General features: G+C 42.2%; 1 protein-coding gene across 1 annotated transcript in view; it reads right to left on the bottom strand.

Moving 5' to 3' along the window:
- Positions 1–417: 417 nt before the first annotated feature.
- Positions 418–12,313, bottom strand: part of LOC143183020 (uncharacterized) — a 36,312-nt gene continuing 24,416 nt past the window's right edge. Inside the window, exon 3 of the mRNA XM_076384394.1 lies at positions 418–1,127. Coding sequence (XP_076240509.1) covers positions 861–1,127 — 267 coding nt within the window. The 3' untranslated portion in view covers positions 418–860. The remainder of the gene's footprint in view (positions 1,128–12,313) is intronic.

Genomic DNA, 12,313 nt, shown 5'->3' with positions numbered 1-12,313 from the left:
GCAATTCCTTTTGGTATTGTTAAATTAATAAGAGCTGTTTGGAATTGTACTTCGTGGTTTTCTGAGAAAAGTGGCCTCCTTTGATGGAATGGAAGTTTTTGGAAATTGCAATCTTTTTGGTAGCAATTCCTGCAATTTTGTGATTCAGGCGGTGTTCAGTCTCCTTTCGAAGTCACTTATTTAGATTCAGTTTTTTTTCTCTCTGTTTTAGGAATATCTGCAATCCCCCCCGATTGTATTTGCAATGATTCTCCTTCTTCTTGTGTCAATTTATTGCCTTCTTGACGCAATTTAAGTACTAGCCTCCTTTGACTGATACGTTTTGCGTTCGTCCTCCAAGGATTTTTAATTCGCAATTTCCTCTCCTCGATTCTGTGAAAATTACGTTCTTCGAGTTTCTTTCTTTCCTTTGCTACAAGCTCCCATTTCTACACATCCCCTGTTTCCAGGTCCATTGATTCCCAAGTCCACACGAAGCACATCAATTCCCGGAATTCCACTAAACGTCATCAGTTCTCTTCTTCAGTCCTTCAATCTTTGGAAATCTTCATACACTCTCCTGGAGCCGCTATCTCCTTAAATCTCAAATCCTTCGAGTTCCTTCCTCCCAAGCTGCCCCATTCCTCTTCTCCATTATCTTCTTCCAAACACATTTATTCTCCCCAGGCCCCTGTCGTTTGATTTCATCAATAATTCCGTCGAGTCTTTCATTCTGCAGACTGCAGATTCCTCAAAGAACTCGCGAGAATACTGTTCAGGAGCGATAGTCCACTTGATTCTGCTCAGAACTGGGCTCGAGGACGCTTTTCGTCGGTCAGACGGAACTTCCTAGTGCCTTAATCCAGGCAGAGAACGTCTAGCTACGCCTCGGACCCGCTCGAACACTCCTCGGCCTCTGGATCGATGTGTTCTTCCTCCTCCTCGTCCTCGTGATGGTAGTCACCCGTCTCCTGCTGCCACTTGCTCACGTGATGAGTGTTCTTGTTATTCGCATTGTTATTCGCGTTTCCACCACCACCCCCACCGCCCCCGCCGCCCCCACCCCCTGACTGTTGCTGCGCCTTCGCTTCCTCCTCCTGCTGCATTCTCTTGTGCTTCGTTCGCCGGTTTTGGAACCAGACCTTCACCTGGAACAAAAATTCATTGCAGTTTTGTTAGTTGGATGTGTGTAGCAGATTATTAGTAGAGTATTAGAGTGGGTAGCAAATTTGTAGATTGTTAATAGATTAAGTTTAATTACGAGATTTGTAAAAGCTTGTGGTTTAGTGGGCTTATGGATTACTGAATTTTTGTAGACTGTCGATATCATGCTTTGTTGAAGTTTGTTTATTAAGATCATGGTCATCAATTTAGAATTGAAATTTTAGAAATTTTTAGAACTTAGAATTTTAGTTAAATTGAGAATAAATTTAATTAATATAAAACCTAGAACTCTAGAACTTTACAAGATTTAAAAATTTTGAATTGTAAAACTCAGAATTTCAGAAGTTATAATTATAGAATTCTAAAACCACTTGGAGTTAATTTTTGCTACGTACCTATTGCTACCACAGTTTAACAATTTCATTCACCTTCAATTCTGTACCTCAGAGCTAGAGTAACCCAAGTCCTTTTTTATTATTCTTCAGGAGAGTCGAAAAACAAATGCGATTACCCATTTATTAACACAGTATTCGAAGTAGTTTATACTGTTAAATTCCTTTCACTTACAACGTAACATAACGAAATTCCTATTATTCTAACAAAACGAAGAGTAAGCAATAAAATCCTATAAACAACTTAATTTTGGAAAAAAAGAACTTTTGTTACTCTGGCTCTGAGATACAGAATTATTCAATTACAACAATTAAATAAAATAATAAATTGACTACTTCTAAACTCCTCCCGATTATCCACTCTTTGTTCCTAACTACCCTCTACCCAACGAAACAACATGAATAAATAAACGTCCAAATGGCAAGCAGCGACGGAACAAAAGAAAGGGAGAGCCAATCCGACGACAAATTCCATCACAGCCGTTGCTCTGAGCGCACCCCAACAAATCGAGCCGCAATAAAGCGTAAACGCTCGAGCGCGCGTCACTTGGCTCGGCTATCGATTCGAGCGGGGCCAATCCGACTCGCGGGAAGGGTGTCGACCCTCGGCCTCGGCAAATTAAGTGGCAACTAGTTATAAGTCGGCCCGGTGTATCAAGGAACCACCCCTAAACGGGGTGTATCCGGTTACAATGGGCCGTGTGCGTCAGTGACGCGGAACCCCGCCGCGACGACAAAAAAGAAGGGGGATGAAACGAATGTCTGGGCGAGGGGTAGCTGAAAGCCAGCACCATTGTCCTCGAATTGACTGTTAGATATATACATTGTCCTCTTCCAGCTTCCTTCGGCGGGGAAGGGTTGAAACGGGGGAGGGTGGCTCCATTTTCGAGCTATCTACGCGTGAAATCAGCATTGTTGCTCGGATCACTGGAGAAGGGGGTGGAAACAGGACGAGCACGTTGTTTGTCCAACGTCGGATCCAACGTGGTTTTGACAAGACCCGGATTAGCCTCCGCGCAGTGTCATGGGTGATGATCATCTTGAGATGGGGTGGAGGTTGGTTAGAGATATGGACTGTGGATCGAGACAGGGGAGGATGGTGTTAACGGGGTGGTCTTAGCGAGTGGGATTGATGGACTGTCATATTGGCTCAATAGAAATTTTGGAATAATTCTTGTTACGGTTTTCTGGATATTTATTATTACTGTCGCAGTGAAGGAAGATGCAATGTGAGTTTTACCCTTAAGTAGAGGAGTAAGGAGTTTTAAAAGTGGCGTTTGGGGTTTGATGGAGCCAGGTTTCTAGCTAACCAATTTTTACATATAATATAAAAATACTTAGTGTTCGTATTTTTTGCATTTTCATTAAAATTCTAAAAAATACATATATCCTTCATATCGAGGCACAACTATACAGAAAGCATCCAAGGTAAAAGCTGAACAACTCCAAGATAAACGAATTGCAGTAATGGCACCCCATTTGAATATTTTACACATTAGCATACAATACAGCCAATCATCCTTATTACCACTAACTCATAGCACATCGGCTCCTCTCATAAATGAAATATTATTATCCCAATATTACTCTCCCAAACCCCCACAATCTTCTCATCCTAATATCACTCCCACACCCCGCGTTAAACGCAGAGTTATAAGGGCTACTTTCCCCAAAATTCGAGGCCCAAACTCTGTATCTCAACAAGCATTCACCGTGAAATAAAATCACAGTGGCGCTATATATCGCGTCGCAAATCGCCCAAGCTGTCGCGCCAAGCTTTTATGCGATTTTTACAACGCGCCCCCGGTAAAATACTGGCGTCGATGGAGCGACCCTCCCCGCGGAGTGACGGCAGGGTAAACTCGGTTAAACCGAGTGTAAATCCAGCTGCTTGGAGGGGGAGGGTGTCGCGGGGTGGATGAAGAGGGAGCTCGAAGCCTGGAACTGATCCCAGGGAACAGGGGCGAGAGGGCAGGGCGCGAAGGGGTGGCCGGGGTTTCCGCGTGCGTGAAGATCCGCCAATCGGATTTCAGGACCGCCCGCGGTCTCCATGGCAACCCTCGGGGACAGAGGGCGATTACGAAATGGGGGTAACTCGATTAAACGTACGACGAGGGTCCTGCAGGGAGCGTTAGAAGCAAGGGGATGAAGCTACATACCGGCGTTAACGGGGCTGCTCTCTATTTGCCCTCTTAATCATCCGTTAAGTGCCACAATCCTCGAAAAGTTCCCTTGGGTGCACGCCTCGCCCTATTCGCTGGGAAATTTCGCGAGACCGTTCGCTTGCCCCATTAATTCCGTCGGCTAATTGTTCGTGTTATTTGGCAGACGGCTCGTTTTCGGGACAGACGAAGGATTTCGGGGAAGTTTGGTCTTTGAGAAACTGATGTACATATCTGTAGTCGAGAATTCGGTCCGAGATATGGGAATCTTATTAAACTCCTTATGTAAAATTCAATTTAAACATATTTACTTTTTCCTTATGTGCAGTGGTTTATAGAATGATCTACAGGTAGTTTAAAATATTAGGTAATTCTGAAAACTACTGTACAGTAAATTCTTCTATAACGCGGTTTCCACATAAGGGAAAGCAAAAATTGTGACGGCCCTCATATTCTTACCCCATGTCTTCCCAAAACTGAAACTCAATAAAAATGAACCCTAATACCAACCCATGTTAAAACTATCAACAAACATACTCATAACAAGTAGATATACTATAATCTCCAAAATGTTACATTCACATTAGGCAACTTTTGATCAGACAATCGAGTTGTTCAACCTGAAGTTGAACAACAAAGTTGAACCGACAATTTTGATTGACTAGGATAATCAACTCGGTTATCCAACCAAAAATTGCCCAACCTAAACGCAGCTTAGCTCCACCCAACCCGTCAATCTCCTCCTCCTTCAAACCACCCAAAAAGTAACCCAAACCCAAAACTAACCCCTCCTAAAAATCCACTCGACTCCCCCGTCCCTACTCACCCCCCGTCACCGAGGCCACAAAGCGAGAAACGATGATCGGCTCGCATCGGAGGTCGGCGAGTCCGCTAGGCAGACGGCGAGCAGCCAATTACGCCCGCAGCAGGCGGTTATCAATCAGCAGAATTTCCGAAACGCGAATATGGCGAGGCGAGACGAGGCAACGTGGCGACTCGTTTGCCGAAGGAGGCCGCGTCTCGTGGCGCAGGTGCCGCGGACGAAAAGACGGGAGAACGTCTTCAGCGCACCTGTGCGCCCGTGCAAAGCGAACCGACGCGGCGCGACGCGACGCGCGGAAGGCTTAGAGGCTCGCTGCGAGGACGACTGTCACGAGTCCCTCGTGCTCGCGTATAAGGTGTTCACCTGTCACTTAGACGCGTTCCTGGAACAGCCTCAATTACGCGGCTCCCGGCTGGAGGCTCCGAGACGATCGCTTTTCTCGTTATCGGATGCTCGGGATCGACGAGAGCGCCTCTGCCCGCGCCGACCGATAGCGACCGCTCGACGGAGGGTATTTTCTCCCGACGCGCCTCGCGCTCCCGCGATCGCCGCAGATAGATATTTAGCCGTAATCCTCGCCGTAATTCGATCGATCCAAGGGAGCCAGAGTGCATTGCGGGACCACGTTTCCGCGCCGATCGGTTATCGCCGATCCCGCGGCGAGCCTGTTCCCATGCCATTACTTTCGGAGATGCGAGTGGTCCGCTGAGCCCGCTGAGCATCCCGCTGGTACTTTATGGCGAGGACTGATTGAGGAGTGCAAACCGAAAATATCTTGTGCTTTGAGAAAGGTGGGAAGGAAAGTGGAAGTATCTTATCCTTTTGTCTGAGGGCAACGTTTAGCCTAAGCAATCACGATATGGCCGTTATAAGACACTTAATTTTGGGACTTTCTTCGTTTCTTTGCCTCGTATATAAGCTTTGATTGACTAATTATATCTGTTCTGAAAATGTACCAAGGGTTTATCATCTGTGAATAAAGAAATATAATAGAATACAGGGTGTTTAAAGAATATATGTCAATGCTATAAAAGTTGAATCTACACACTAAAATAAGGAAAAAATTGTATATGAACGTACGTCATGTATACCTTACTTCTGAAAGAACAAAATGAGAGAAATGAAAAGAAAATGAAAGAAATGTCCATTTCAATATACTCTACTGTTCACCTTACAATCAGCATCGAATTTCGCATGTGTTCGAAAATATCAGCTATTCCTTGAATAGTTTCAAATCCATTTTGTATCTTTAGTTATAGTTTGTGCATATTATTCACTTGTATTGAATACTCAATAAATTTTAAACGACCCCAAAGGTAAAAATCTAGTGGCTGACGGACACTTTTGAACATTCTCTTGTATCATCCATAACTCGAAAAGTAAGGTATGTAGAACATATGTTCATATAACATTTTTTGCTTATTTTAGTATGTAGATTTAGCTCCTAAAGTATTCACATAATCACTGAAACAACTTGTATATCTGTGGTTGTAGGGCAAAAACGGCCTAAGCCACATTTTTTTGTTTTCAAGATACTGGTATTCATAGCTGTCAACTTCAATAATGTCTTATGGACTCGAATCTTGTTGGATCCTTGTGTTTAAGTGAAAAAAAGTTATGTTAATACTACTTTTTTCTAAAAATATCAATTTTATAATCTATATCTCAGTTAAAGTCTTAAGTGGAATTTTTCAAAAATATGACATAGATAATTTTGCCTTACAGTGGCAAATATTAAATGCAAAATGTCACTACAAAGTGAAGCGTAAAGTGTACTGTTTTTCGTTGTTCACAAAAACCTGTACTATGCTCTGTTTCTTTGCATTGAATGTGTACCTAAATTTAGTGTAATGCAATTAACTTTCCATTTGTAAATCAAAGGATGCACCTCACCGAAGAAATAATAAAAACAGCAGTAAAAATTTTGCAAAGTTTCGCACGAGATCCATATACATGCATTTAGGTATGTATATCAAGGCGAAGTAGTAAAGTCAAGGATTAAAGACATCCTACCAAAAAATTCATGCACCCCAAAAAATGTAAGTAAATTTACATAACCATCCACAATCAACTTATAAGTAACTAACAACAAATATAAATTATGCCTAAAAAGTCGTACCAAATCGAAAATAAAATAAAACACAGGATTATTTCTTCCAGTTCCCCATGGTAATATCGGTAATACCATTCGAATACCTAGTAATCTCTAAACTAAAGGTACCTCCTCATTATATTCTCCTGGACAATGTAGCGTACTTCTACCAAGCATGAACCAACAGGATTATCAAAGGATGTGCAACTTCGTCGCATAAAGTAATAATGTCTCCGCGCAGGCAACAACGTAACAACCCACTTACGAGCATCGTGAAGTGTAACAGGACTCGAAGAATCCTCGAAAACAGTAATAAAGTCCTACACACAGTCATCTCGGCCCAATTTATTGGAACGCAGTTCGATAAATCGCGACGGAATCTCTGACTTTAATTACAATGAAGGCTGGGGATCTGGCGTTCTCGAAATGGTTCACCGAGGCGAAGTAAGACCGACGAAGGGAAAACACCGAGACACCGTCGCGGTATTAATTTCCATTAGCGTATATCCAATTTCCTGCGCCGTTAAAAAGAGCCAATCGTCGCACACGACAGCAATAAACGTAATTATATTTAACAGGGGACGTAAAGGCTCCGATAGATTAGGCCTCGACACCCCCCGCTGCCTTTTCTCCGCTGCGTTTTCTCCTTTCCTCCCCTGCTGGCTTGCAGTCGACACTTTTGCGCGAACGAACGTAACGAGATCGACCGGAAACGACTGTAATTAGAATATCAATTATCAATCGGGGTTAAGTGGTTCCGTGATTATTGTTTTGGGATTTCTTTCGACTCTATTTCTAGTCTGTCGTCATTTCGAAAGGAGGACGGTGGAGGTTTCTGGTTACCAGTTGATTTCATTTTGATAGTCGACACGATGCAGAGTACAGGGATATTTCTACAGTAATTTTATAGTTATGATATATTAGGTATGTCGACATTTGTGGAATTTTACTAAATATGTGCGCAAGGATTTGTTTTTTAGAAGAAAAGGGAAGCAATAGTACTTGATATGTTATTGGGCTCCTGGAATACTTGAATGAGTAGAACTGCCTTGGAATTTGTTCTTGTAAAGACTTTTTTTATCCTGGTAATGGAGTAGTAATTAAATGGCAAATGGTAGATAAACTATTCTAGGATTTCTCCTCCTGGTTCAGACACTGGAATCCAGATATTGAAATATGTAAAAAGATATTGAAAACTAGAATATTAAAAAACTTGAATATTCAAATATCTGAGTATTTGAAAATTTCCAAAAAATTGAGGAAACAATTTTCTTCTTCAGTCTCTCCAACATCCCTCTCGCTTCCAAAAAATCAGCCAACAATTAGCAATCAGAAAATAATTCCCCTCCTCACTGTCCCAAAGACACGCATCAACGAAAACACTAAATACCATATAGAAACTGGCGAAGGTTTTCTATTGGTTTTTCGTCGGTTCCACGAGAGGCGCAGGCAGGAACGAGGGGTTGCATCCCCTGGATCCAATCGCGATGGAGGACTCTGTCCTGTAATCCCCTAGGGGCTGGCCAGTCACGCTCGAAACATTATTTTTAATCCCTCCGGTGCGTCGTCGCGATCCAGGCCCCACCCCCCTTGATCGCACAGCTAAATAAACTCGACGCGATATTATTTTTCAATTGTCTGTGGCGCACACGCGTCGCTCGACTGTCCTCCTGTTTTGTTAGGACGAAATTGAGCGTGATCGCGCGCAAAGGGGAGACAATTCCGATCGGATATACCTTTCCGCGTGCACCCGTTTTATTGCCGTCGGCCCACGATGATCTACCCTCTTCTGAGCATGCCACGAGAGATTGAGGGGTAAGAAAGGATGCTGAGGATGCTTTGAAGAAAAGTTATGATACTGGCGATTCATTTCTTTCGAAGTGAAACTATAGATTGAAGATGAGAATTTTTAGATGTGAGAAAGTTTCGATTTTGGGAGGACGATCTACTTGATTGAAGACAGTTACAGTAAACTGAGGATGCAGGGGAAAAGAATGATATTGCAAAGGGTTAAATTGTCTATTTTCGTTATATTTTTGAACTTTGGAATTTTTTCTCTTCCAAAAAAATTTAATTTTTGATCACCGAATCAAGTTTCAGCTACTATTAAATATAAATTCATCATCCTATCCTCCTCACTGTAATTTAAATGAAGGCAATTTTTAAAAGGTTAAAGTACTATTAGTAGTTGAACACTTTTTTAAAAGTTTTTAGAATCGAATATTTTTAATGGATTCATTAATACACTGGCAAATTTCAACGAAAAAATTCATATTCTGCTACAAAGAAATGTATTCATCTCCCTGATGGAAAATAACGATTGCAAGGGGATAAATCAGGGGGTGCACGCTCTGTCCAGTGGAGATTGAGTAGGATGGGGACGTCAATTTTCTGGCACCGTGTATTTACCAACCGACCACCATTTTTTTCGCCGATAAAACGCTCGGATTTTCACAGAGATTAAAAACATGGGACGATATTTTGTTAGCAAAATAGCAGGCGTGACGTTTTCCCGATAGGGGCACCACACCTGCGCGGATTAGCCGCACCAGGTAGGAGGTTTGTTGAACCAATATGGGAGAAAGATTGGTCAAATATTGATATTGAAAGATCAATAATGATTTGAATGTTTGTATCTAATATTTGAGTAAACTGTAAAAAAGTTATTGGGTAGAATGGAGAAACAGTACTTTTGTGAATTGAAACAATTTGATGTATCCTTTCCTGTTTTAGGAAAAGAGACAATCTTAACTAATAATCTGTATTTAATAATTGTAACCATCAATAAAATTTCATTCGAAAATTTTTCACGTTACCATGAATATACATATACGACTAATGCATAATAATTCAATTATATCTACTTCTCAACTACTCCACTGTTCCACTATTCCATTAAACATACTACTCTATTTTTTCTTAATTATTTCACTTTTTATGTTCCAGGTATTTTAAATACAAAATTCCTTTCAAAAAATACTTTTCAATTACATAAGTTCACTTTTTATATGTTCAGTTAGTAGATACTAGTACTGCTCTACAATGCTAAAACTTGAATGGTAAAGTAGCTAGGTTGGCTGAACGTGTAGGAAGAAAATTGTTGCTCTGTCCAAGAACAAAACAACGATTCCAAAGAAAGGAAAGCCTGGCATCGAGTTGCAACGCGTGCACTCCCGTCTCGAAGTGTAACGATTTCTTCGCTCGATCTCGGATCGAGCGTAGGAACTTCCTCGAGCCGAGGCCGACAGTATGCACACGAAGTCGACGACACACGACAGTGACATGCCGGGATCGTGACGAGAAAACCAACGGTTCCCGGCCAAAAGGGACGAGGAGCGAACGAAGGGAGAATCGACTTCGCGGACGAGCCACCGCGCCTATCGTTTACGCCGATCGTTCGAATCGGGGAATCGTTCGCGGTTTCGGTTCCCTTTGACCAATCCCGGGGGACCCTTTGAATTCGCCGATCGTTTCGAGCCTCTGCCTTACGAATTTTCTCCGCCCAAATATGAAAACCGCGCGATTTCCTTTGAGTTCGCCGATCGTTTCGAGATTCCTCTTCCACTTTGCTCTGATATCGTTTTTTTTTCCCCCTTGACAAATGTGATTCCTTTGGGAAACCTGTTTCGCGAGGAATAGTTCGAGGCTTAATTGAAGCTACTTGAACACTGGTTCGCGATTCCTGCATGCCATCCAGATGTACATTGCTGCAATCAGATGGCAGTTGAATGTAATTGCACATAGGTATTGTACTGAAGTGCAGTCGAAAGTAGTTGAATGTACTCGACTATGTTGAAACGCGATTTAATGCGCTCGGATGCAGTCGAGTGCAATTCGATGCACTTAGATGCATTTAAATGCAATCTGATGCGCTTAGATCTACTGAAATACAATTGAATACACTCAGTTGTACCTAAAAATAGTTGAATACATTCCAATGCAATTCGATGCACTCAACTGCACTGAAACATACCAACCTACATTGACTTGCACTCAAATGCAATTTAACGTGCTCAATTACCCCCTAATGCGACAAAAACTTTCAATTTAATTCTTCAAAATCTTTCCAAATGATGATCTCTCAGATATTCATAAAACACGTATTTACAGTCCTCAAATTGCATCCGTTTCGTCCAAGTTTATTCGCGTGAACAAGCCTGAAGGTATTTGCAGCGCTAATCGAGGATATAATTAGCGTGTAACGGACTGGAGGGGAGCCTGGATCGAACGCATAATCGCGCCAGGAAGAGGAGGCCACGTTCACATACAATATCGGGATGACAGCGCATTCGCAATGCTTTATTCTTAGTCCAGCGACGACACGCCTCATTATGCATAGAGAATCCGCACGCGGCCTGCATAATATGCAAAACTCCTTCCATTACCGTCCACGGGCAACGTAATACGCCATGGGGCGAAAGGGTACAACCGATTCGACGGGTATGCACCAGCTTCCCGATACTAAATATTGCGCGCCTTTTTTATTTTTCTGGAATACAGGAACGCGGAACATCGAGGGCCGAACGGTACAAGAGTGATTCATCGAACCTCCACACGGAGTTCAAACACGAATTCCACCTACGCAATTTCAATTTTTCATTCCCAAAATGTCTGTCTATTTAAACGCGAGATATCTGCATCTCTTAACCGTTTGAGTGCCACTAGTCATTATTATTTCCCAATCGATAATTGCCACGCGACGCGATAGCGCGTGTCATATTCTGTTATACTCTATTTTACATTATTAAGTTTATTATATTATTATAGTCATGATTGTTTATAAGAAAAAAACAAGTACGTTTGCAATCTGTAATATTACTCCAATTTTGTTTTAAATTATCTAAAACTGAATGGTAACAGTAAGTCACGTATCGACAAAAATCGGGCGTGCTGTGATCGTCGGATTCGCAGCCCAGAGAGCTGGCACTGTTCGAGCGACAGAGAAGAAGCGCAAAATCGCTCCTTGGCACTCAAACGGTTAAGGTACGAGTACACCAGAGTCTGCGAACTATTCGCGAACAATAAAGACAAACAATTTTCTAGAAATTGTCTGTTCGTGAATCTGTTCGTATATTGCTGTTAGTGATCGTGAAAAACGAGTAATGTTAATAAAGAGTTTGTGAACTGTTCGCTGCTGTAGACCCAGCTTCAAGCTATGTCTACACCGAGGCAACAACGAGCAAGATATTGTCGTCACTTGTATAAAAAATCAAACATACGTAGGTAGTACTATTGAAGAATAGGTTCTAGATACAAAGACAATGAAATGTTCAAATGCATACGTGCCTAAAACCATATGTTTTTAGTTACACGCTATAAGCAACAGAAGGTGACAAAATGTTCCTCATTGTTGCCTCGGTGACACTGAGTCAATGTAGACATAGCTTTAGTCACTTATCACGTATCCATTTCAATTCGAAACACTGTTGATTACTATCGAAACGAGTTCCCCGAGCGAAAGACGAAGAATAGAAGAGAACTGTGTAGAGAGAAAGGAAGGAAGAAACGTTCGCCACGCAAATTCCGGCGCGTTAATTACCTATTGTTCGGCTGAGCGTTCCCTCCTTCCAGAGGCGCGGTTCGCGAAGCGTAGAAACAAGACGTGGCCGTCCTCATCGCGATCCATATAGTTAGCGTAATATCGTTTTCACTGGAGAACGATAAGCGACTGGCGGGCCGACCGACGCGCAAATACGACACG

Source organism: Calliopsis andreniformis, chromosome 9 (genome assembly GCF_051401765.1).
Source record: "Calliopsis andreniformis isolate RMS-2024a chromosome 9, iyCalAndr_principal, whole genome shotgun sequence".
Taxonomy (NCBI): Eukaryota; Metazoa; Arthropoda; class Insecta; order Hymenoptera; family Andrenidae; genus Calliopsis; species Calliopsis andreniformis.
The sequence above is the reverse complement of the archived record's forward strand: the minus strand, read 5'-3'. Positions and strand labels throughout refer to the sequence as shown.